Source organism: Bombus vosnesenskii, unplaced genomic scaffold (assembly GCF_011952255.1).
Source record: "Bombus vosnesenskii isolate JDL3184/JDL3185 unplaced genomic scaffold, Bvos_JDL3184-5_v1.1 scf7180000013316, whole genome shotgun sequence".
Lineage (NCBI taxonomy): Eukaryota > Metazoa > Arthropoda > Insecta > Hymenoptera > Apidae > Bombus > Bombus vosnesenskii.
In genome coordinates this window covers 4104442-4131587 of record NW_022882962.1, presented here as the reverse complement: position 1 = coordinate 4131587, position 27146 = coordinate 4104442, and the positions used below count along the sequence as shown (strand labels likewise).

General features: G+C 43.3%; 1 protein-coding gene across 1 annotated transcript in view; it reads right to left on the bottom strand.

The window, feature by feature from the left end:
• The window catches only part of LOC117235539, a 115134-nt gene that overhangs the window by 30184 nt on the left and 57804 nt on the right, over window positions 1-27146 (bottom strand). Inside the window, 56 exon segments of the mRNA XM_033497671.1 lie at window positions 33-347; window positions 479-799; window positions 877-1194; window positions 1275-1580; window positions 1676-1978; window positions 2061-2396; window positions 2485-2799; window positions 2919-3239; window positions 3317-3634; window positions 3715-4020; window positions 4116-4418; window positions 4501-4833; window positions 4925-5237; window positions 5386-5690; window positions 5768-6085; window positions 6172-6477; window positions 6826-7128; window positions 7211-7546; window positions 7621-7935; window positions 8066-8386; window positions 8464-8781; window positions 8853-9158; window positions 9250-9552; window positions 9635-9967; window positions 10044-10358; window positions 10453-10773; window positions 10916-11233; window positions 11313-11609; window positions 11692-12003; window positions 12086-12421; window positions 12510-12824; window positions 12966-13286; window positions 13392-13709; window positions 13790-14485; window positions 14558-14893; window positions 14982-15276; window positions 15394-15734; window positions 15882-16199; window positions 16286-16591; window positions 16698-17000; window positions 17080-17415; window positions 17496-17810; window positions 17944-18264; window positions 18424-18741; window positions 18821-19126; window positions 19300-19602; window positions 19683-20021; window positions 20507-20818; window positions 21469-21792; window positions 23128-23445; window positions 23884-24189; window positions 24301-24609; window positions 24919-25236; window positions 25335-25964; window positions 26255-26575; window positions 26692-27003. Of these exon segments, the coding sequence (XP_033353562.1) occupies window positions 33-347; window positions 479-799; window positions 877-1194; window positions 1275-1580; window positions 1676-1978; window positions 2061-2396; window positions 2485-2799; window positions 2919-3239; window positions 3317-3634; window positions 3715-4020; window positions 4116-4418; window positions 4501-4833; window positions 4925-5237; window positions 5386-5690; window positions 5768-6085; window positions 6172-6477; window positions 6826-7128; window positions 7211-7546; window positions 7621-7935; window positions 8066-8386; window positions 8464-8781; window positions 8853-9158; window positions 9250-9552; window positions 9635-9967; window positions 10044-10358; window positions 10453-10773; window positions 10916-11233; window positions 11313-11609; window positions 11692-12003; window positions 12086-12421; window positions 12510-12824; window positions 12966-13286; window positions 13392-13709; window positions 13790-14485; window positions 14558-14893; window positions 14982-15276; window positions 15394-15734; window positions 15882-16199; window positions 16286-16591; window positions 16698-17000; window positions 17080-17415; window positions 17496-17810; window positions 17944-18264; window positions 18424-18741; window positions 18821-19126; window positions 19300-19602; window positions 19683-20021; window positions 20507-20818; window positions 21469-21792; window positions 23128-23445; window positions 23884-24189; window positions 24301-24609; window positions 24919-25236; window positions 25335-25964; window positions 26255-26575; window positions 26692-27003 (18408 nt within the window).

The following is a 27146-nucleotide window of genomic DNA, read 5'->3' as shown; positions in this document are numbered from 1 at the left end:
AAATTACTTTGAAATTTTCTGAAATTCCTTACGTGGGATGGGGAAACATCTAGTGAATGGATCTCCGGTATATGAATCTCGGCAGGCACAAATTGGGCTATGGTTTCTGACAACGCAAGTGGCGAAAGTTCCACACGAAGCAGGGCATGGATTAACACATTTCTGGTTAACGCATGCACGATCTCGAGGACATTCTGAATTTAAAGTACACTCGGGGCGACACATGGGTGGTGTGCCAGTGAATTCTGCTAGACAAGAGCAGACACTTTGCCCGTTTACTACGCGACACTGACTGTTGGGTCCGCAAGGCGAAGGACTGCAGGGATCCTTATAATTCGTCTCATCCTCTGCAAGAGATTTAAATTCATGTTTTACATCATGAAACAGACGAATAAATTTCTGCTGTGATAAACTTTAGAAAAGACGTAAATCTTGGGTCATTATCTTGATGATTGACGAAAATTAAAATACATCGTACCTATTGCGAGCAATATCGAGCAGTACTGGAAGGGATTTCCACTGTAACCCGGAAGGCAACTGCAAGCAGGCCGGTGATTGATGACCTTGCATTCTGCATTAGTACCACAGGTACCTGGACATGGGTCTTGACATTTGGAACGTATACAGCTCAGTGTAGATGGACAGTCAGTGTCAACGACACATTCGGGGCGGCATCCTTCATAAGGGTTGCCGATATAATCAGCAGCACAGGAACATGATCCGACACCGTTTTGTTCTTTGCATATAGCATTGAAACCACATGGTGATGGACTACATGGGGAGAGATTGACGGGAACAACTACAATGTTTTGAAGAAGCAATTTAGAGATCAGAAACGGATTGTTCAAAGCAAGAAAAGGATTTCGTAAGCCTTACGTGGCGTAGGTGCACACTGAGAGAAGGGGTCGCCGGTATAGTCGTTCAAACAGGCACACATAGGTGTATGACTGACAACGCGACATTCCGCGTTGGCCCCACAAGATCCAGGACAAGGATCTCTGCATTTCTGATTGATACAAGCCAAATGAGTTGCACATTCGCTATTACTGCCACATTCGGGTCTGCAATTGGGCGGACTGCCTATGAATTCAGATAAACAAGAGCAAGACGGAGCATCATTGACGACTCTACATTCTGCATTGGGTCCACACGGAGAGGGTTCGCATGGATTTTGCGGTACAGTGGGCACGGGAGCTAAAAGTGAATTACCATTATGTTTGTTAAAATTGTAGTTTAGTAGCTAGTTACTGGAATACTGAAGCAAAAAATCTCACGTCGTGGGACACATTGGACAAATGGGTCGCCTGTAAGCTCAGGTGGGCAGCCACATATGGGATTATGATTGACGACGTTGCAAGTGGCTCTAAACCCGCATGTTCCAGAGCATGGATTGACACATTTCTGGTTGCTACAAGCTTGTGTCAGAGGACAATCGGAACTGACTGTACACTCCGGTCTACAGGACGGTGGTGCTCCTAAGTATCCTGCTACGCAGGAGCAGACAGGTTGACCATTGATCTCTCGACAGACGCTGTTTGGTCCGCAAGGCGAAGGAGAGCATGGGTTACCCTTTACGGTATCTGTTATTATGATAATTTGGTAAATATTCTGAGCACTGCTATAGTACCATGCAGCAAAGGAAATTGGGGGAATGGAAGAATTTTCTAAGATGTACCTTGTGCGACAGTGCACAGAACGAACGCGTTTCCAACCATTCCACTTGGACAACTGCACATGGGCACATGATTGTATACTAGACACTCTGCATTTCGACCGCAAGTACCAGGGCAAGGATCGACACATTTGTTTCGCAAACAAGCGCGGTTCTGGGCACAATCTGTATTCAGTACGCACTCTGGTCGGCATCCAAGATATGGATCACCCTGATAGTCTGTCAGACATGTACAGATTCCACTTTCGCAACGTGCATTGGGACCACAAGGTGATGATGCGCAAGGATCAACCGCTGACGGTTCCGCTATTACAAAAATTAACGTGCATCACATAAATTTCAAACTTTTTACAATTTCTACTGAATGTTACATTTTTAACTTTCTTACTTGGTGCCACGGGAGCAGGGTAACAGTTGCTGAAGGGATCTCCAGTGTATTCATTGTAGCAGGAACATATGGGAACATGATTGAGCACCGTGCACTGAGCGTTGGAACCACAGGAGCCTGGACAAGGGTCCCTGCATTTTTCTCTCATGCAGGCTTGACTAGGTGAACAGTCAGAGTTTACTGTACATTCTGGACGACAGTTTGGTGGACTTCCAATGTAAGTTGATAGACATTGACAAGAAGGACCTCCGTTGACAACACGGCACTCCGAATTAGGACCACAAGGGGATGGCAAACACGGTTGTGAAGGTTCGACTGTGGATGGTGGTAAGGCTTCTAAAAGGGCAATTATAAAGTTAGAAATTAGTCTACTGTTATATCAAAAAGAATATAAATTACTTTGAAATTTTCTGAAATTCCTTACGTGGGATGGGGAAACATCTAGTGAATGGATCTCCGGTATATGAGTCTCGGCAGGCACAAATTGGGCTATGGTTTCTGACAACGCAAGTGGCGAAAGTTCCACACGAAGCAGGGCATGGATTAACACATTTCTGCTTAACGCATGCAAGATCTTGAGGACATTCTGAATTTAAAGTACATTCGGGACGACACATGGGAGGTGTGCCAGTGAATTCAGCCAGGCAAGAGCATACACCTTGCCCATTTACGATGCGACATTGACTGTTTGGACCGCAAGGTGAAGGGTTGCACGGATCCTTATTTTGCGTTTCATCCTCTACAAGAGATATTAATTCATCTATTACATCACGAAACAGACGAATAAATTTCTGCTTTGATCAACTTTATCTTATGATCATTATCTTGATGATTGGTGAAAATTAAAATATATCGTACCTATTGCGGGCATTACGGAACAGTATTGGAAGGGATTTCCACTGTAACCCGGAATGCATGTGCACGCAGGTCGGTGATTAATGACCTTGCACTCCGTGTTTGTGCCACAGGCACCAGGGCAGGGGTCTTGACATTTGGAACGTATACAGCTCAGTGTAGATGGACAATCACTGTCAACGACACACTCGGGACGACACCCATCGTAGGGGTTACCGATATAATCAGATAAACAGGAACAGGAACCTACTCCATTTCGCTCTTTGCATATAGCGTTAAAGCCACAAGGTGATGGACTACATGGCGAAAGATTCACGGGAACAGCTAAAATTTTGTTAAGAATTGACTTAATGAACAGAAACTAATTGTTAAAAAGAAGAAAAGGTTTTCGCGAGCCTTACCTGGTATAGGAGAACATTGACTGAAGGGATCACCAGTATAGTCGTTCAAACAGGCACACATAGGGGTATGACTGACAACACGGCACTCCGCGTTTGCCCCGCAGGATCCAGGACAAGGATCTCTGCATTTCTGATTGATGCAAGCCAACTGATTTGGACATTCGCTATTACTGCCACATTCGGGTCTGCAATTGGGTGGGGTGCCTGTGAATTCCGATAAACAAGAGCAAGAGGGAGCATCATTGACGACTCGGCATTCTGCATTGGGTCCACACGGAGAGGGTTCGCATGGATTTTGTGGTACAATGGGCTCGGGTGCTAAAATTACACGTGTAAGTTACTATTATGTTTCTTAAAAATTTCCTGAATAAGTGACATATTGAAGGAACAAATCTTACGTCTCGGCGCACATTGAATGAATGGATCGCCTGTAAGTTCTGGTGGGCAGCTACATATAGGATTATGATTGACGACATTGCAGGTGGCCCTGAACCCGCATGTACCAGAGCATGGATTGACACATTTCTGATTGCTACAAGCCTGTGTCAAAGGACAATCAGAGCTGATTGTACACTCTGGTCTACATGTAGGTGGAGTTCCCAAGAATCCAGATACACAGGAGCAGACAGATTGTCCATTGATTTCTCGACAGACGCTGTTTGGCCCACAAGGCGAAGGAGAGCATGGCTTGCCCTTTACGGTATCTATTATCATGACAATTTGGTAAATGTTCTGGACACTTCCATAGTACCATGCAGCAAAGAAAATTAGGGCAATGGAAGAAGTTTCTAAGATGTACCTTGAGCGACAGTACACAGAACGAACGCATTTCCAACCATTCCACTTGGACAACTACACATGGGCACATGATTGTATACTAGACACTCTGCATTTCGACCGCAAGTACCAGGGCAAGGATCGACACATTTGTTTCGCAAACAAGCGCGGTTCTGGGCACAATCGGTATTCAGTACGCACTCTGGTCGGCATCCAAGATATGGATCACCCTGATAGTCTGTCAGACATGTACAGATTCCACTTTCGCAACGTGCATTGGGACCACAAGGTGATGATGCGCAAGGATCAACCACTGACGGTTCCGCTATTAGAAAAATTAACGTGTATCACATAAATTTCAAACTTTTTACAATTTCTACTTAATGTTACGTTTTTAACTTTCTTACTTGGTGCCACGGGTGCAGGGTAACAGTTGCTGAAGGGGTCTCCAGTGTATCCATTGAAGCAGGAACATATAGGAACATGATTGAGCACCGTGCACTGAGCGTTGGAACCACAGGAGCCTGGACAAGGGTCCCTGCATTTTTCTCTCATGCAGGCTTGACTTGGTGAACAGTCAGAGTTTACTGTACATTCTGGACGACAGTTTGGTGGACTTCCAATGTAAGTTGATAGACATTGACAAGAAGGACCTCCGTTGACAACACGGCACTCCGAATTAGGACCACAAGGGGATGGCAAACACGGTTGTGAAGGTTCGACTGTGGATGGTGGTAAGGCTTCTAAAAGGGCAATTACAAAATTAGAAGCCAGTCTAATTTTATATCAAAAAGTATATACATTAATTTCAAATTTTCCGAAATTCCTTACGTTGGATGGGGAAACATCTAGTGAATGGATCTCCAGTATACGAGTCTCGGCACGCACAAATTGGACTATGGTTCCTGACAACGCAAGTGGCGAAAGTTCCACACGAAGCAGGGCATGGATTAACACATTTCTGGTTAACGCAGGCACGATCTTGTGGACATTCTGAATTTAAAGTACATTCAGGACGACACATGGGAGGTGTACCCGTGAATTCTGCCAGACAAGAGCAGACACCTTGTCCGTTCACTACGCGACACTGACTGTTGGGTCCGCAAGGCGAAGGACTGCAGGGATCCTTATACTTCATCTCATCCTCTGCAAGAGATTTTAATTCGTGTTTTACACCACGAAACAGACCAATAAATTTCTGCTTTATACAGCTTTAGATAAGACGTAAAACTTGGTTCATTGTTTTCGTATTGCGAAAAATTAAAATATATCGTACCGATTGCGGTCATTACGGAGCAGTACTGGAAGGGATTTCCACTATAACCAGGAATGCATGAGCACGCTGGCCGATGATTGATGACCTTGCACTCTGCGTTTGCACCACAGGTGCCCGGACATGGGTCTTGACATTTGGAACGTATACAGCTCAGTGTAGATGGACAGTCAGTGTCAACGACACATTCGGGGCGGCATCCTTCATAAGGGTTGCCGATGTAATCAGCAGCACAGGAACATGATCCGACACCGTTTTGTTCTTTGCATATAGCATTGAAACCACACGGTGATGGACTACATGGGGAGAGATTGACGGGAACAACTACAATGTTTTTAAGAAGCAATTTAGAGATCAGAAACGGATTGTTCAAAGCAAGAAAAGGATTTCGTAAGCCTTACGTGGCGTAGGTGTACACTGAGAGAAGGGGTCGCCGGTATAGTCGTTCAAACAGGCACACATAGGGGTATGACTGACAACACGACACTCCGCGTTTGCCCCGCAGGATCCAGGACAAGGATCTCTGCACTTCTGATTGATGCAAGCCAACTGACTGGGGCATTCGCTATTGCTGCCACACTCGGGTCTGCAATTGGGTGGGGCGCCTATGAATTCAGATAAACAAGTGCAAGACGGAGAATCATTGACGACTCTGCATTCTGCATTGGGTCCACACGGAGAGGGTTCGCATGGATTTTGCGGTACAGCGGGCTCGGGAGCTAAAAAGACATGTACGAATTACGATTATCAGTCTTACGCTTCTAAATTTTGTTAACCGTTCAAATCATGAAAGACTAAATCTTACGTCGTAGAACACACTGAACAAATGGATCGCCAGAGAGTTCAGGTGGACAGCTGCATATCGGATTATGATTGACAACATTGCAAATGGCTCTAAACCCACATGTACCGGGGCAAGGATTGACACATTTCTGATTGGTGCAAGCCTGTGTCGGTGGACAATCGGAACTGACTGTACATTCTGGTCTGCAAGTTGGGGGTGCTCCTAAGTATCCTGCTACGCAGGAGCAGACAGGTTGTCCATTGATTTCTCGACAGATACTGTTTGGTCCACATGGCGAAGGAGAGCATGGGTTACCCTTTTCGGTATCTGATATAATGAAAAGTGGCAAAAATTCAGAGCAGCGCTACAGTAAGTATTCTGAATAGCAATACAGTCGATATGAATAATCCAGCTATCGGCTAGTATCGTTGCTTTATATATATATTTAACACGATTGTAATATTCTGAGTTGTAAACTCAATGAACGTGCACTTATTGACGTTCTGTTTACACGTGATATTTAGGTAATTGCGATCATTAATAATATTTGTAAGATATTAAGAAGTCAAACTAAATAATATACAATTGAGTGTCCTAACGTAAATGGCAGTATTACGGACGGTTAATACCCAGCGATATGAATTAGAAATAGGGAACGAAGTTTCTAAATTGTACCTTGAGCGACAGTGCACAGTACGAATGCATTTCCAACCATTCCACTTGGGCAACTACACATGGGCACATGATTGTATACTAGACACTCTGCATTTCGACCACAAGTACCAGGGCAAGGATCGACGCATTTGTTTCTCAAACAAGCGCGATTTTGAGCACAATCGGTATTGAGTACACACTCTGGTCGGCATCCAACATATGGATCACCCTGATAGTCTGTCAAGCATGTACATATTCCACTTTCACAGCGTGCATTGGGGCCACAAGGTGATGATGAGCAAGGGTCAACAACCGACGGTTCAACTATTAGGAGAATAAACGTGTCTCATATGCGTGTCAAATCTTCCACAAATTCTACTAAATGTTACTTCTTCGGCTTTCTTACTTGGTGTCACCGGAATTGGATAACAATTGCTGAAAGGATCTCCGGTATATCCGTTGAAGCAGGAACATATAGGAACGTGATTGAGCACCGTGCACTGAGCGTTGGAACCACAAGAACCTGGACAAGGGTCCCTGCATTTTTCTCTCATGCAGGCCTGACTAGGGGAACAATCGGAATTGACCGTACATTCTGGCCGACAGTTTGGTGGACTTCCAACGTAAGTTGACCGACACTGGCAAGATGGGCCACCATTGACCACACGACATTCAGAATTTGGACCACAAGGAGAGGGCAAACAAGGTTGCGAAACTTCAATTGCAATAGGTGGTGTAGCTTCTAAAAGACGAAATATGATATTAACAATCTATCTGATATTCCGGAAATATAAATACGTGTTTGGTATATCTCACGTGGAACGGGGAAACATCTAGTGAACGGATCTCCGGTATATGAGTCTCTGCAGGCACAAATTGGGCTATGGTTCCTGACAACGCAAGTGGCAAAAGTTCCACATGAAGCAGGGCATGGATTAACACATTTCTGACTAACACAGGCACGATCTTGTGGGCATTCCGAATTTAAAGTACACTCGGGGCGGCACATGGGTGGCGTGCCAGTGAATTCTGGCAGACAGGAGCAGACTCCTTGTCCGTTTACTACGCGACACTGGCTGTTGGGTCCGCAAGGCGAAGGACTGCAGGGATCCTTATACTTCGTTTCGTCCTCTGCAAGAGATTTTATTTTATATTTTAAATCACGGAAAGAACGAATAAATGTCTGCTTTGGTCAGCTTTAGATAAGACATAAATTTTAGCACATGGTCATTACATTCCAGAAAATCTGAATCTATCGTACCTATTGCGGGTATTACGGAGCAGTATTGGAAGGGATTTCCACTGTAACCCGGAACGCATGTGCACGCAGGCCTGTGATTGATAACCTTGCATTCTGCGTTAGTGCCACAGGTACCTGGACAGGGATCTTGACATTTGGAACGTATACAGCTCAGTGTAGACGGACAGTCAGTGTCAACGACACATTCGGGGCGGCATCCTTCATAAGGGTTGCCGACGTAATCAGCAGCACAGGAACATGATCCGACACCGTTTTGTTCTTTGCATATAGCATTGAAACCACACGGTGATGGACTACATGGGGAGAGATTGACGGGAACAACTACAATGTTTTGAAGAAGCAATTTAGAGATCAGAAGCGGATTGTTCAAAGCAAGAAAAGGATTTCGTAAGCCTTACGTGGCGTAGGTGTACACTGAGTGAAGGGGTCGCCGGTATAGTCGTTCAAACAGGCACACATAGGGGTATGACTGACAACACGACACTCCGCGTTTGCCCCGCAGGATCCAGGACAAGGATCTCTGCACTTCTGATTGATGCAAGCCAACTGACTGGGGCATTCGCTATTGCTGCCACACTCGGGTCTGCAATTGGGTGGGGTGCCTATGAATTCAGATAAACAAGTGCAAGACGGAGAATCATTGACGACTCTGCATTCTGCATTGGGTCCACACGGAGAGGGTTCGCATGGATTTTGCGGTACTGGGGGCTCGGGTGCTAAAAGAGAATTAGCATTATGATTTTTAAATTTTCATTAGTAACTGGGATACAGAAGCAAGAAATCTTACGTCGTGGGACACATTGGACAAATGGATCGCCTGTAAGTTCAGGCGGGCAGCCACATATGGGATTATGATTGACGACGTTGCAGATGGCTCCAAACCCACATGTGCCAGAGCATGGATTGACACATTTCTGGTTGCTACAAGCTTGTGTCAGGGGACAATCGGAGCTGACTGTACACTCTGGTCTACAGGTAGGTGGTGTTCCCAAAAATCCAGATACGCAGGAGCAGACAGGTTGACCATTGATTTCGCGACAGATACTGTTTGGTCCGCAAGGCGAAGGAGAGCATGGGTTGCCCTTTATGGTATCTGGTATTATGGTAATATAGTAAATATTCTGAGCAATACTTTGTACTAGCCTGCGGAGAAAATTAGGGAAAGAGAAGTTTCTGGAATGTACCTTGAGCGACAGTGCACAGTACAAACGCATTTCCAACCATTCCACTCGGGCAACTGCACATGGGTATATGATTGTATACGAGACATTCCGCGTTTCGACCGCAAGTACCAGGGCAAGGATCGACACATTTGTTTCTCAAACAAGCCCGATTCTGGGCACAATCTGTATTCAGTACGCACTCTGGTCGGCACCCAACATATGGATCACCCTGATAGTCCGTCAAGCATGTACAAATACCACTTTCGCAACGTGCATTGGGACCACAAGGTGATGATGCGCAAGGATCAACCACAGACGGTTCCGCTATTAGGAGAATAAACGTGTCTCATATGCGTGTCAAAACTTTCACAAATTCTACTGAGTATTACGTATTCGGTTTTCTTACTTGGTATCACCGGAATTGGATAACAATTGCTGAAAGGATCTCCGGTGTATCCGTTGAAGCAGGAACATATAGGAACGTGATTGAGCACCGTGCACTGAGCGTTGGAACCACAAGAACCTGGACAAGGGTCCCTGCATTTTTCTCTCATGCAGGCCTGACTAGGGGAACAGTCGGAGTTGACCGTACATTCTGGCCGACAGTTTGGTGGACTTCCAACGTAAGTTGACCGACACTGGCAAGATGGGCCACCATTGATCACACGACATTCTGAATTTGGACCACAAGGAGAGGGCAAACAAGGTTGCGAAACTTGAATTGCTGTAGGTGGTGTAGCTTCTAAAAGAGCAGACATGTTATAACAATCTGTCTAATTTTTGGGCGGTTAAAATACGAGCTTCAAATTTCTCACGTGGAATAGGGAAACATCTGGTGAATGGATCGCCAGTATACGAATCTCTGCAGGCACAAATCGGGCTATGGTTTCTGACCACGCAAGTGGCAAATGTTCCACATGAAGCAGGGCATGGATTAACACATTTCTGGTTAACGCATGCACGTTCTTCAGGGCACTCGGAATTTAGAGTACACTCGGGGCGACACATAGGAGGAGCACCCGTGAATTCTGGTAGACAAGAGCAGACACCTTGCCCATTTACGACGCGACATTGACTGTTGGGTCCACAAGGTGAAGGGTTGCACGGATCTTTGTATTTCGTGTCATCTTCTACAAAATTTTCATTTTTCAAGTGCTAGTTATTCGCCATATTTGTAATCATAACTATGTTTGTTAAATATGACGATTCGAATTTCTTTCATACCTATCTCCCGTATGAGAGTACAGAATTGGAAGGGATTCCCACTGTAACCTTGAATGCATGTACATGCAGGGCGGTGATTTATGACTTTACACTCTGCATTTGCACCACAAGTCCCTGGACAAGGATCTTGACATTTGGATCGTATACAGCTCAATGTGGATGCACAATCGGTATCAATGACACATTCGGGTCGACACCCTTCATAAGGATTACCAATGTAATCAGACAAGCAGGAACAAGATCCAACACCGTTTTGCTCTTTGCATATCGCATTGAAACCGCATGGTGATGGGGTGCACGGAGAAAGACTGACGGGGACAGCTAGAACGGTTTTGAGAAATCAGAAAATTTGAGACTATAATTAGACAGAATAGAATTACTTATTATGTCCATAAAGGGACGAATATTCCAATAGCAATAATTTGAACATTCGAAAACTGGGAAAAGAATTCTTCATCCTTACGTGGTCTTGGTGTACACTGCGTGAAGGGGTCACCAGTATAATCCTCAGGACAAACACACATCGGAGTATGACTGACAACACGACACTCCGCGTTCGCCCCGCAGGATCCAGGACAAGGATCTCTGCATTTCTGATTGATGCAAGCAAACTGACTAGGACATTCGCTATTACTGACACATTCCGGTCGACAATTCGGAGGTGCGCCTATGAATTCTGGAGAACAAGAACATGAGGGAGCATCGTTGACAACTCTACATTGAGAATTTGGTCCGCATGGAGAAGGTTCGCATGGGTTTTGTGGCACTACGGGTTCGGGTGCTAAAAATATGTGTATGAATTATTAATATATTTGATAATAATTTTGTTCAGAGATCATATACGAAGAAATAGATCTTACGTGGTGGAACACATTGAACAAACGGATCACCAGCGAGGTCTGCTGGACAACTGCATATAGGATTATGATTGACAACATTGCAAACAGCTCTGAATCCACATGAACCCGGGCATGGATTTACACACTTCTGATTGGTACAAGCTTGTGTCAATGGACAATCAGTACTGACTGTGCACTCTGGTCTACAAGTTGGTGGTGCTCCTAAGAATCCTGCTACGCAGGAGCAGACAGGCTGACCATTGATCTCTCGACAAACGCTGTTTGGTCCACACGGCGAAGGCGAACATGGATTTCTTTCTATGGTATCTATCATCATGGCAATATGATAGACGATCAGATGAGAATCAGAAGCGAACTAATATAGCAAAGAATATTTTACGAACTGTACCTTGGAAGACAGTGCACTGAACGAAAGCATTTCCAATCATACCAGCGGGACAGCTACACATAGGCACGTGATTGTATACTAAACATTCTGCATTTAAACCACATGTACCAGGACAAGGATCGATGCATTTATTCCTTGAACAAGCCCGATTCTGAGGACAGTCTGTGTTCAGTACACATTCTGGTCGACAACCCATATAAGGGTCCCCTTGATATTCTGCCAAACATGTACATATTCCATTGTCGCAACGTGCATTGGGCCCACAAGGTGATGATGCACAGGGATCAACAATAGTTGGTTCAGCTATCAAAGGAATAAACATGTTCCTCATTTTTTAGAACCCCTTCGCAAATTATAATTCGTCATATTTTTGTATCTTTCTTACTTGGTATGACGGGAGAGAGATTGCAGTTACTGAAAGGATCTCCAGTGTATCCTTCGAAACAGGTGCATATAGGAACGTGATTGAGCACCGTGCACTGGGCATTGGAACCACATGAACCTGGACAAGGATCTCTGCACCTTTGTCTCATGCAAGTCTGGCTTGCGGAACAATCAGAGTTTACTGTACATTCTGGACGACAGTTTGGTGGACTTCCAATGTAAGTTGGTAGACATTGACAGGATGGACCTCCGTTAACTACGCGGCACTCCGAATTAGGACCACAAGGGGATGGCAAACACGGTTGTGAAGGTTCGACTGTGGATGGTGGTAAGGCTTCTAAAAGGGCAATTACAAAATTAGAAACCAGTCTAATTTTATATCAAAAAGTATATACATTAATTTCAAATTTTCCGAAATTCCTTACGTTGGATGGGGAAACATCTAGTGAATGGATCTCCAGTATACGAGTCTCGGCACGCACAAATTGGACTATGGTTCCTGACAACGCAAGTGGCGAAAGTTCCACACGAAGCAGGGCATGGATTAACACATTTCTGGTTAACGCAGGCACGATCTTGTGGACATTCTGAATTTAAAGTACATTCAGGACGACACATGGGAGGTGTACCCGTGAATTCTGCCAGACAAGAGCAGACACCTTGATCATTAATTACTCGACATTGACTATTTGGTCCGCAAGGTGAAGGGTTGCATGGATCCTTGTACGTTGGTTTATCTTCTAGAAAATGGGGATTTCGAATTATAAGAAATATTTCTTGTAATCTTTCGAAGTACAAGCTTCGTACTTCGAACTTCAAGCTTTTCATACGTCAGAGTTTATGTCAAATGTATACCAGGACGAGTGGGTAAATACTCATACCTATTTCCCGGATTACTGTACAGTATTGGAAGGGATTTCCACTGTAACCTTGGAGACAAGTGCATGCAGGACGATGATTGATGACTTGGCACTCTGCGTTCGTACCACAGGTGCCGGGACAAGGATCCTGACATTTAGAGCGTATGCAGCTCAATGTGGATGAACAGTCAGTGTCAACGACACATTCTGGGCGACATCCTTGATAGGGATTGCCAATATAATCATTTAAACAGGAACAGGACCCTACACCACTTTGTTCTCTGCATATCGCGTTGAAACCACACGGTGATGGGGTGCATGGAGAAATATCGACGGGGATAGCTAAAATGTTTTAACGTTATCATTTAATATTTTCGAGGATTAAAAATTTTTGATAACTGTAATTTAGAAAAAAAGTATTAGGGAAAGAATACTCTTGGCCCTTACGTGGTCTTGGTGTACACTGTGTGAAGGGGTCACCAGTATAATCCTCAGGACAAACACACATCGGAGTATGACTGACAACACGACACTCCGCGTTCGCCCCGCAGGATCCAGGACAAGGATCTCTGCATTTCTGATTGATGCAAGCAAACTGACTAGGACATTCGCTATTACTGACACATTCCGGTCGACAATTCGGAGGTGCGCCTATGAATTCTGAAGAACAAGAACATGAGGGAGCATCGTTGACAACTCTACATTGAGAATTTGGTCCGCATGGAGAAGGTTCGCATGGATTTTGTGGCACAACGGGCTCAGGTGCTAAAAACATATATATGAATAAGCTTTATGTTTTGAAACAAGATCTACAAAAGATCCAATTTTAAAGGAACACTGCTTACGGCGTGGGGTACATTGAACAAATGGATCGCCAGTGAGGTCTGGTGGGCAGCTGCATATAGGATTATGATTGACAACGTTACAAGTAGCTCTGAATCCACATGAGCCAGGACAAGGATTGACACATTTTTGATTACTACAAGCTTCTGATAGAGAACAATCAGAACTAAGTATACATTCTGGTCTACAAGTTGGAGGAGCACCTAGGAATCCTGCTACGCACGAACAAACGGGCTGTCCATTGATCTCTCGGCAAATACTGTTTGGTCCACATGGTGAAGGTGAACAAGGGTTTCTTTGTATGGTATCTATCGTTAAAATATAATGGGAGACAGTCAGAGGCGTGTGAGTTGAGAATTAAATTATCATCGCAAATGAAATTTCTTAATTTGTACCTTGGAGAACAGTGCACTGAACAAATGCGTTTCCAACCATTCCGTTGGGACAGCTGCACATGGGCACGTGGCTGTACACCAGACATTCTGCATTTATGCCACAAGTACCAGGACAAGGATCAACACACTTGTTTCTCAAACAAGCACGATTCTGAGGGCAATCTGTGTTCAAGACACATTCTGGTCGACAACCAATGTAAGGATCTCCCTGATACTCTGGTAAACATGTACAGATTCCACTGTCGCAACGTGCATTGGGACCACAAGGTGATGATGCACAGGGGTCAATAATCGTGGGTTCAGCTATAAAGGCAATAAAAATATTTCGCATTTTCTACAGATTAATCATAATTACTAGCTTTTAATTTTTCTTACTTGGTTTAACAGGAGCAAGATTGCAACTGTTGAAAGGATCTCCTGTGTACCCGCTTAGACACGAACATACAGGGACGTGATTCGATACTGTACACTGTGCGTTAGAGCCACAAGACCCTGGACAAGGATCTCTGCATTTTTGTCTTATACAGGCTTGACTGGGAGAACAGTCAGAGCTAACTGTACACTCTGGACGACAGTTTGGTGGACTTCCAATGTAAGTTGGTAGACATTGACAAGATGGACCTCCGTTAACTACACGACACTCTGAATTTGGACCACAAGGAGATGGCAAGCAAGGTTGTGAAGGTTCGACTGTGGCTGGTGGTAAGGCTTCTAAAAGGGCAATTACGAAATCAGAAATCTGTCTAATTTTATATCAAAGAGTATATAAATTAATTTAGAATTTTCCGAAATGTCTTACGTGGGATGGGGAAACATCTAGTGAATGGATCTCCAGTGTATGCTTCTCTGCAAGCACAAATTGGACTGTGATTTTTTACCACACATGTAGCAAATGTGCCACAAGATGCGGGACACGGGTCCATACATTTCTGGTTAACGCATGCACGTTCTTCAGGGCACTCGGAATTTAGAGTACACTCGGGGCGACACATAGGAGGAGCACCCGTGAATTCTGGTAGACAGGAGCAGACTCCTTGACCGTTTACTACGCGACACTGACTGTTTGGTCCACAGGGAGAAGGGTTGCACGGATCCTTATATTTCATTTCGTCTTCTACAAGAGATTTTAATTCAGAAAAATTATTTCGCCTGATCTTCAGAAATAAAAATTCATGAGTGCAAAAAATTTACTATAATGATCCTAATCAAACATTTGAGAGATTTTTCGTACCTATTTCACGTATCAAGTTACAGTATTGGAATGGATTTCCAGTGTAGTCTCGGAAGCACGTGCACGCAGGACGATGGTTGATGACCTTGCATTCTGCGTTCGTGCCACAGGTACCTGGGCAGGGATCTTGGCATTTAGAGCGTATACAACTTAATGCTGATGGACAGTCCGTGTCAACGACACACTCAGGGCGGCACCCTTCGTAAGGATTGCCGATGTAATCGGCTGCACAGGAACATGAACCGACAGCGTTCTGTTCTTTACATATCGCATTGAAACCACACGGCGATGGACTACATGGGGAGAGATTGACGGGAACAGCTAGAAATTTTTTAAATAGTCAGAGCAATCGAAGGGCAACAGATATAATAAGCGATTATGAAAGTCAAAGGTTCTGCCTTCTCGAAAATACTTCTTTGACTATTAGTGAAAGTTCAAAAGGAAGAAAATATAGATTTTTATCCTTACGTGGTTTGAGTGTACACTGAGTGAAAGGATCACCGGTATAGCGATCAGGGCAAATACACATAGGTGTATGACTAACAACACGACACTCGGCGTTAGCCCCACAAGATCCAGGACAAGGATCCCTGCATTTTTTATTCATACAGGCAAACTGACTAGGACATTCGCTATTGCTAACACATTCGGGCCTGCAATTAGGTGGGGCTCCTATGAATTCCGACAAACAGGAGCAAGAGGGTGCACTATTGATGACTCTGCATTCTGCATTGGGTCCACACGGAGATGGTTCACATGGGTTTTGCGGCACTACGGGCTCGGGTGCTAAAAAGACACGTACAAATTACGATCATTTGTCTTACGTTTCTAAATTCTGTTCAGCTTTCAAATCTTGAAGAACTAAATCTTACGTCGTGGAACACACTGAACAAATGGATCGCCAGAGAGTTCAGGTGGACAGCTGCATATCGGATTATGATTGACAACATTGCAAATGGCTCTAAACCCACATGTACCGGGGCAAGGATTGACACATTTCTGATTGGTGCAAGCCTGTGTCGGTGGACAATCGGAACTGACTGTACATTCTGGTCTGCAAGTTGGTGGTGCTCCTAAGTATCCTGCTACGCAGGAGCAAACAGGCTGACCATTGATCTCTCGACAAACACTGTTTGGTCCACACGGTGAAGGCGAACATGGGTTTCCTTTGACGGTATCTATTATCATCACAATACGATACAGTTTTTTGAAATGGTTTTCAAATGCGTTACAAAATGAAGCGATACGAATCGAATGTTGTAAAGAAAATTCATTGATCTATACCTTGAAGAATTGTGCACTGAACGAATGCGTTTCCAACCATTCCATTAGGACAACTGCACATGGGCACGTGATTGTATACTAAACATTCTGCATTGACACCACATGTACCAGGACAAGGATCAACGCACTTGTTTCTTAAACAAGCTCTATTCTGAGGACAGTCCGTATTCAGAACACATTCTGGACGACAACCTACGTATGGATCACCCTGATATTCTGATAGGCATGTACAAATTCCATTGTCACAACGTGCATTGGGACCACAAGGCGATGGTGTACAAGGGTCAGTAACAGTGGGTTCAGCTGCGAAAGGAACAAACCTGTTATATTCTAGGAACCTTTCAATAATCTCAGATTGGGCTTTTTATTTCAACTTCCTTACTTGGCTTAACGGGAGCAGGATGACAGTTACTGAAAGGATCTCCCGTGTATCCTTCGAAGCAGGAACATATAGGAACGTGATTGAGTACAGTGCACTGAGCATTAGATCCACAAGAACCTGGGCAAGGGTCTCCGCATTTTGCTCTCATGCAAGCCTGACTAGGAGAACAATCAGAATTCACTGTACACTCTGGACGACAGTTTGGAGGACTTCCAATATAAGATGGTCGACATTGACAAGATGGCCCACCATTAACCACACGACATTCTGAATTTGGACCGCAAGGAGAAGGCAAACATGGTTGTGTAACTTCGAGTGCTGTAGGAGGCGTAGCTTCTAAAGGTGCAATTGTGAAATGTAAATCGTACTCAACTTTTCTAATATTAAGTTACTCGAAATGTTTCGATATATCTTACGTGGAATAGGGAAGCATCTGGTGAAGGGATCCCCCGTGTATGATTGCCTACATGCACAGATTGGACTGTGATTCCTGACCACGCATGTAGCGAATCTACCACAAGAAGCTGGACACGGGTCCACGCATTTCTGGTTAATACATGCACGATCTTGAGGACACTCTGAGTTTAGAACGCACTCAGGTCGGCACATTGGAGGTACGCCTGTATATTCTGGCAGACAGGAACAAACCCCTTGATCATTTACTACTCGACATTGACTGTTTGGTCCGCAAGGTGAAGGATTGCATGGGTCCTTGTACGTCGGTTTATCTTCTACAAGATTACGATTTAAATTTATAGAAAATATTGTAATCTTATAATCTTTCGAAAGACAAGAATTGCAATCTTTTCATTCGTAAGAGTTTATGCCAAATGCATACTAGAACGAATAGCTAACTACTCATACCTAATTCACGCATCAAGGTGCAGTATTGGAATGGATTTCCACTGTAACCTTGAATACACGTGCACGCAGGACGATGATTGATAACCTTGCACTCTGTGTTCGTTCCACAAGTGCCTGGACAAGGATCTTGACATTTAGAACGTATACAGCTCAAGGTAGATGGACAGTCCGTATCAACGACACATTCAGGACGACAACCTTCGTAAGGGTTGCCAATGTAATCGAGCGAACAGGAACACGAACCTATACCGTTTTGTTCTTTGCATATCGCGTTGAAGCCACATGGCGAAGGAGTGCATGGAGAAATATTCACAGGGACAGCTAAAAAGTTTTACAATAGTCAGAAAACACGGAAAATTAATGCAATAAAATATTTCCGGCATAGATAATCAAAGTAAAAGGTTCCGACTGCTAATTCCTGTGACCACAAGTAATGGCTATAATAACAGAATGGCAATGAACAAAAATGTTGATCCTTACGTGGTCTAGGTGTACATTGAGTGAAGGGATCACCGGTATAGTCGCTCGGACACACACACATAGGTGTGTGACTGACAACGCGACATTCAGCGTTAGCACCACAGGATCCCGGACAAGGGTCTCTACATTTCTGATTCATACACGCCATGTGACCAGAACATTCGCTGTTACTGATACATTCGGGTCTACAATTGGGAGGTGTGCCTATGAATTCCGGCGAACAAGAGCAAGAGGGAGCGTCATTGACCACTCTGCATTCTGCATTGGGTCCGCATGGAGAAGGTTCGCATGGGTTTTGTGGCACTACGGGCTCGGGTGCTAAAAGTACATATGTGGATTATTATTATTAGTTTTATAAACTTCGCCAATGATGGTACATCGAGGAAACAAATCTTACGTCGTAGAACACACTGAACAAATGGATCGCCAGTGAGTTCTGATGGACAACTGCATATAGGATTATGATTGACAACGTTACAAGTAGCTCTGAATCCACATGAACCGGGACAGGGATTGACACATTTCTGGTTGGTACAAGCTTCTGATAAAGGACAATCTGAACTGACTGTACATTCTGGTCTACAGGTAGGTGGTGCACCCAGGAATCCTGCTACGCAGGAACACACTGGCTGTTCATTGATCTCTCTACACACGCTATTTGGTCCACAGGGTGACGGCGAACAAGGATTCCTCTTTACAGTATCTGTCATTGTTACAGTATCGTAGATATTTAAGTTTCCGTCATAACGAATATTTTCTCACATTAGTATCGAAAAATAATATTGGTAATTAATTCAAATGTAACCAAATGTGTTATACCGTCTATAATATAGCGATATGAATTAAGGGTTAAAAGATAAGTTCCTGGAGTTGTACCTTGAAGGGCAGTGCACTGAACAAATGCATTTCCGACCATTCCACTAGGGCAGCTGCACATGGGCACATGATTGAATATCAGACACTGCGCATTTCGGCCACATGTGCCGGGGCAAGGGTCAACACACTTGTTCCTGATGCATGCTCGATTCTGAGGACAATCCGTATTCAGTACGCACTCTGGTCGACAACCAACGTAAGGATCTCCCTGATACTCTGGTAAACATGTGCAAATTCCATCGTCGCAACGTGCATTAGGTCCGCATGGTGAGGATGCACAAGGGTCAACAACAGTTGGTTCAGCTGTTAAAGGAACGAACGTGTCTCGTATTTTTTACACACCATACAAATTTCAATTCTTACTTTTTCTTGAATTTCCTTACTTGGTTTAATGGGTGCGGGATAGCAATTGCTGAAAGGATCGCCGGTGTATCCTTCAGGGCAGGTGCACACAGGCACGTGATTGTAAACCGTGCACAGGGACGTAACACCACAGGATCCTTGGCAAGGATCTCTGCACTTCTCATTGGTACACGCAAGATTCATGGGGCAATCTGAATTCACGCGACATTCCGGTCGACAGGTCGGTGGGGATCCGATATATCTTGGCAGACAGGAACAAGAGGCTGTACCACCGATGTTCCTGCATTCTGCGTACATGCCACAAGGTGATGGCACGCACGGATCTTTGGGAGCGAGGTCAGTGTCTTTCTGGGGTGATTCTAAAATTTGTTGATTACATTATACGTGGTTAATTTTAATAGAAGCCGTTTGTATTCAATTTGTTAGGATGAATCGAAAGTTTTAGAATTTTTGAATACTGGATATTTGGTGAAGTAAATTACGCATTGTCGAAGGTTTTAAAATGTTTTAGATTCTGGATGTTTGACGAAGTAGGTTATGCATAATATGAAATTCAAGCTGACGAACGTATTACGATGAAAGTATCCTAAATTCATTAATTATAAATTGCACATCTATGAGATTAGAAAACATAATGAGACCATAAATAATGAGAATATAATGCGTAACCATTGTACAATAGAAGCTGTGAATCTTTGAAATCTAGTATATTAAAGCAACTCGTATGCTTTCGTTAGAGTCTGATAAAATAGAAATTGTTATTAGCTGATCCTGACTTTTAAATGGAGGGTTAAAAAATCTCGATGATCTATGATGGAGAAAATATCAAGAGAAATATTCTTACGTGGAGTAGGGAAGCATTTCGTAAACGGATCACCAGTATATCCAATATTACAGATGCATATGGGGCTGTGGTTGATCACCTTACACTGCGTATTGATACCACACGAGTTCATGCACGGGGACGCGCATTTTTGATTAATGCACGCAAGTTCCCTCGAACATTCACTGTTTACCACGCATTCGGGTCGACAAGTTGGTGGGCTTCCAATGAAATTTGCCAGGCAGGTACATACAGCATGGTCGTTGACGTTTCGACATTGACTATTCGGTCCGCATGGAGACGGACTACAGGGGTCTGACTCTATGGGGTTTGCTGTGTAAGGGAAAATTGCATTAAACAGCCTACATATGCCACAGTTGCAAATATATCAAGCTTTGTGCTCGTTAAACTACTTGTGCGACGAATCTAATGAAACGTAACGATGATCTTCTATTCGAAGTCGAGAAAAAATGAAGAGGTCTCACGGAAATTAAATTGACTATCTGATTGGAAAGTTAGTTTTCTGTGTCCTCTGTGTCTATCCTTTTCCGTGTCTGTGTATGTCCTCTGCCATGGTATCCTCTTAAGTATGATTTAGGTTAATTAAGGTACTTCAGTTCGAGTAATTTGAAACAATATATGATCGGTCTGAGTGATTTATTTACTTAACTTGGAATATTCTTTCACGTGTGACTAATTAGAACTTCGCTTAAAACACGAAATACGTGCACGTACTTCAAGGCTATACATTAAGATAATATATTCCAAGTTAAGTAAATCGCTTTTTCACTCTCATAAAATTGTTTCAAGTTACTTGAACGAACTAACAGCTTGATTAATCTAAACAACACTTTGATTCCTCGTTACTATTCTACTCGCAGCTATATGAATATGAAGGCCTCGATTCTACGTTCTACGTCTCTATCTTTGTTTAATGATCAAGCGTCTTTGGTTGCAAAACGTGACACAAAATGGAATCTTACGAGCAGCGGAGATGGGGGAACAATAGGTGAACGGATTGCCAGTGTATCCAGGGTTACACGAACACGCAGGTACGTGATTGATCGTTTCGCAACGGGCTTGCAATCCACAGGTTCCTGGACAGGGATCTCGGCACTTGAGGCCCATGCAGGCCATCGTCTTGGAGCAATCGGGGTTTTGGGTACATTCAGGTCTGCATCCTTCGTAGGGGTCACCAATGTAGTCTGGCAGACAGGAACAGGAACCGACGCCATTGTTCTCGCGACAGATCGCGTTGGTACCACAGGGGGAAGGCTCGCATGGTTTCCTAATATCTAAGGGTGTATCTGATCGAAAAGAGAAACACTTTCACTTATGTTTAAATTCATCATGCGGTGTTTGGTGGAAGCTCGTGCAGTGGTATGAATATTCGTTGAATTTCCATTAGGTTTTAATAAATTTGCGAATGAATGATCGGGGATAAGCAGAAGCTTTCTTAAATAACAAGCATTCAAATGCTTGCGTTTGTCTGATCCTTCAAGGGTAGGATTCAATCTCCTATTACTGGCTCTCGCTCTAGCATCGAGTGTTAGGGTGATTTGGGGTCATGAGGCGTGTCTTCAAACGTCTACTATCTTCTAAACGCTTCTAAGCATTCGGGATTTATTAGGGTTTTTAATCTTCTTAATAATCTAGGGTTAGGGAATTAATTCTTATAAGTACTTTTTAATAAGCGTGTTTTCGAGGTCGGTTTCAATCTTTAATCGGGAAGGGTAAGCTCGTATCACTTTTTAAGGGTTAATGCCTTTGTATCCAGAGCAACGAGGGTAGTTCGTACGGAGTAGTACATAGGGGACCAAACGTTCCAAGACTTTTCCAACTCAGGACGTTTCAACCTTAGGGCTGTTTTAAAGCATTATGCTTGGATTGGGAATGGTCAGTACGTGCAATATCCTACATATTCGAGGGGATGAATTGGTTATCGGGTATCATTCAGGGGACAGTATAATTAGAGCCTATGTTCCATAGGCCCCGCCACCATTCAATCTCTTAACATGGTTATATATTTCATTTATGATTATTTTCTCAATTATATGTACGTGTGGGGGTTTTCGAAGCCGTGCTCAACTTCGTTGGGTACGTTAATCGCAGGTGTGATTATGCAATTGGCGATTATTCTCACTCTAAGTGCATGTTGATGATAATTCATGGCCCCGCCACCATAGTGACGTTTTGTCACCGAGTTTGTTAGGGCCTGTTCTTTCTCAACGACGAAAATATGATTATTTGTTAGCAAACGAAATGGTCGTTATTATTAGGCTGCGGATATTTACGCAAATTCATATCTTTACGAATTTAATTAATAATGGTAGATAGGCAATTATTTTACCTACTAAACGTTGTGACGAGATATTACATTATATTTTTTATATTATATTTATATTATATTATACTTCGCATATTGTACGTTTTTTTATATATTACATTCCACAAATATTTTTGTATATTACACGCACTTTTGCATCTTCAAATGTTTCATAAATTTGCAGAAATCCGCAGTCTAACTCTGGAAGATGTAAATCAGCACTTACCTGCACTTCGTCCGCATGCAAACGACGAAATTTGCAAATAGGAGAGAAAGAAGGAAAGAAATATGAAAAATTGTTCTTTGATAGACTCACCCTTCGGGATCGCCTCGCAAACGCTGAACGGATTTCCGCTGTAACCATCGACACAAGCACACACCGCGTGATGATTCACCACCGTACACTGAGCGTTTAAACCGCACAGACCGACGCACGGATCGCGACACTTTTGTTGCATACACGCTAAATGCGGCGGACACTCGGGATTAATCGTACACTGAGGTCTACAATTTGGTGGAACACCGATGTAATTTTCGATACACGAACACGCTGAACTATCACCTCGCACTTGACACTCCGCGTTCGGACCACACGGAGATGGTTGACACGGGTTCGTTGGTACTGGTGGTTGTCCTGAAATTCGAAGAAATAATATTTGAAGATTACGGAAAAAATAGATGTAAATATAATTCTGTCGATTATCTGATTTCGATGTTACTTAGCGATTAAAAGGCTGTATTCGATATAACAGGCGTAAAAAGAGAGACAATGTATTCGATGCAAATATATAAGTTTAGTATCTAAAATACAACAATTAATATTTTAGAAATCAATATTTTTCGAGAGATTTGAAGTCAATATCTTTGACATAATGCAATTGTGTCTCGAAAAATCTATTTACTAACTGATTTATCATTTTTTTCTTTATATCGAAGGAACATACATTCGATAAAATGAACAATTTTTAGAAGAAAAATCGGTGTATGATTCAATACATCAGCAATTCCATTGCTTTTCAAACCAGACTATGTAGATGGTTAAATGTCTAAATATAGAAACAAGAAAGCTTACTGGGCATGATGTAACATCTAGTGAAAGGATCGCCAGTGTGTCCCTCGGAGCAGCTGCATATTGGATTGTGATTGACTACTTGACACTTGGTATTCTGTCCGCAAGTTCCTGGACAGGGATCTTGACACTTGTTAGCGAGACACGCCTGAGTTAACGGACACTCGGCACTCACTACACACTCTGGTCTGCACGCAGGAGGACTACCGATAAAGTCAGTCTGACAAGAGCAGACTGCATGATCGTTCACCACCTTGCAAATGCTGTTCGGCCCACAGGGAGACGGTGTGCATGGTTGTTTTCTTGGTTCTGAGAAATCGATCAAAATTTCTTTAATATAGTCCTCGTGTACTTCTGCGGATTGCTTATACAAATTCGTATGTATACTAAAGCTAAAACTCATATGTATATTATACACACCTTCAGATATCTGTGGTCGACACAGTGTGAACGGATCTCCAGTGGTACCAGGGAAACAGCTGCACATAGGAATGTGATTGACCACGTCGCATTTCGCATTGGTTCCACACGTGCCAATACAAGGATCCACGCAAAATTGATTGACACACGCCTTTACTCGAGAGCAGTCCGAATTCATAGTGCATTCTGGACGACAGTACGAGTATGGATCACCGAAATAGTTTGGAAGGCACGTGCAGATTCCCTCTCTGCAATCTGCGTTTGGTCCACAGGGGGATGGATTGCACAGATCTTCTGGCTTCGGTTGTTCTATAAAATAAATAATAATACAAACGTGAATTCAACTGTCTAATGAATAGATAAAGACAAAACATGGGCAATAAAGATCACAGACGAAAATCATAATAAGCAATTTTAAAATTCAATAATCGATTCAGTATCATGAAATTAGTAATTTCGTTTAATTTGTTTTAATTTGTCGGATCACGCATGTACGATTGTTACAAAGTTTTATAGACGTACGATCTATTTTTAGAAAATTCACATTCGTCGATCTAACGAGCTGTTTGAAATAAAAAAAAATAAGCAAAAAAAAATCCCTTCGAATTTAATAAATACCTATTATCTGCGAGCATAGCGTGAAAGGATCGCCGGTATATCCTGGTTGGCACAAGCAGACAGGAATGTGATTCTGCACCCTACAATCTGCATTTTGTCCACACGATCCAATGCAAGGATCTCTGCATTTTTCCGAGATGCAGGCTTGATTAGAAGGACAATCTGTGTTAACGACGCACTCTGGTCGACAATTTGGTGGCAGTCCTATGTAGTTCTTGAGACATGAACAAGCAGCTTGATCGCCAATTGCTCTACATTCTGCGTAGAGGCCGCACGGACTTGGGCTGCAAGGATCACCCACTGGTGGCGTTGGTGTGACTGGAAAAAATATAATTTTAAAATAATGTCAATTTATTAATTTAATTCAAACAAGGTTTTTAAAAATCAGTCATATAATTATTATTTTAAATACTCACTCGTCTGAGGATAGCATCTAGAGAAAGGATCTCCCGTAGTACCCTGAGGGCAGCTGCACAGCGGATTATGATTAATTACACGACAATTAGCTCCCACTCCACACGTTCCAGGACAAGGATCATTACACTTGTATTTGTAACAAGCCCTATTTTGAGGACATTCAGAATTTACGACACACTCGGGCTTGCAGTTAGGCGGAGAACCAACGAATGATTCTTGGCAAGTACACACAGCTTGATATTTCACGGCTCTGCACAAGCTATTGGGTCCACAAGGCGTAGGACTACATGGATCAGTGACAGTAGGCTCAGTGTCTGCATTGATTGGTAAATTACAGATGCTGAAGGGATCTCCTACGTAGCCAGGCTGACATGTGCAAGTAGGGATGTGGTTGATGACGGAGCATTGAGCCTGGATGCCGCATATTCCTGGACACGGATCTTCACATTTGTTGCGAACGCAGGCTTTGTTCGTTGGACAGTCTGAACTGAGGATGCATTCTGGCTGACAGCCTTCATAGGGATTTCCGTGGTAATCGTCGATGCAAATACAAGCACCGACGTTGTCACGCTGTTGGCAGATCGCGTTTGGACCACAAGGCGAAGGCTCGCATGGATTGATTGGCTCTTCTGCAATTTGAGATACGAAATATACCGATTAAGAGTATTCGTATGAAAATGATTAAATGGAAGAAATTTAAAATACCCAATAAAATAACTAATTAACGATTGCGATGGACGTGAGAAATACAAGGGGTTTGCGAAATCGTGGTACAACCGGAAAGGAGATAATTCCTTGTATAAAACTAACGATAAGTTAGAGACGTAGAAAACAATTTGTTTGCTTGGGAAGAGATTAGATTATTTAAGAAAATGATGAACTTTCCAAACGATGTAATAAGCAAATTAAATGAACTTACGATCCAGTTCGACACATTGGACGAAAGGATTTCCTGTGTAGTCGGCTGGACATGAGCAGGTAACAGCATGATTGACTACCAAACACCTGGCATTTTCGGCACAGGACCCTGCACAAGGATCCGTGCATTTGGAATTTACGCAAGCTTTGTCCGATGGGCAGTCGGGATTTATGAGACACTCCGGACGACAAGACGGCGGGGTTCCGATATAGGTTGGAAGACAAGAACAGGATGGATAGCCATTCACGTTGTGGCATTGAGCATTTGGACCGCATGGCGATGGATTGCACGGATCTCCCGTGTCTTTGACGTCTGGTAAGACTGTAAAGATAAATTATATGAACGTAATTAATGTAGAATTTGGGACTGTGACTTCGACATTGCGAGAGGCGAACGAATTTATTATGCAACCTAATAGTTGATTGAAAATGCCTTACTCGGAGTATCGTAGCAGCTCTTGAAAGGATCTCCAGTCTGTCCAGAAAGACAACTGCAGATCGGCGAATGATTGATCACTTCGCATCTGGCGTTCAAGCCGCAAGAACCCAAACAGGGATCCGTGCATTTTTTGTTCACGCAAGCACGAGTTGGAGGACATTCCGTACTGACTACGCATTCTGGTCTGCACGAAGGTGGTGATCCAAGATATCCCTGAAGACAAGAACACACTGCGTGGTCCTCGATGTTACGACATTGGCTGTTTGGTCCACATGGTGAGGGCGAGCATGGATCTCTCATTGCTTCTGGAACTAAAAATGCATTTTATGATTTACTGGATATCGTCACATATCATATCTTGATTAAGTTCCGAAAAATTTATCAGAGATTAGAAATTTGAAAAATTTGAAAATCGAAATATCTAGTAATTTGAAAATTACAAAATTCGTAAGTC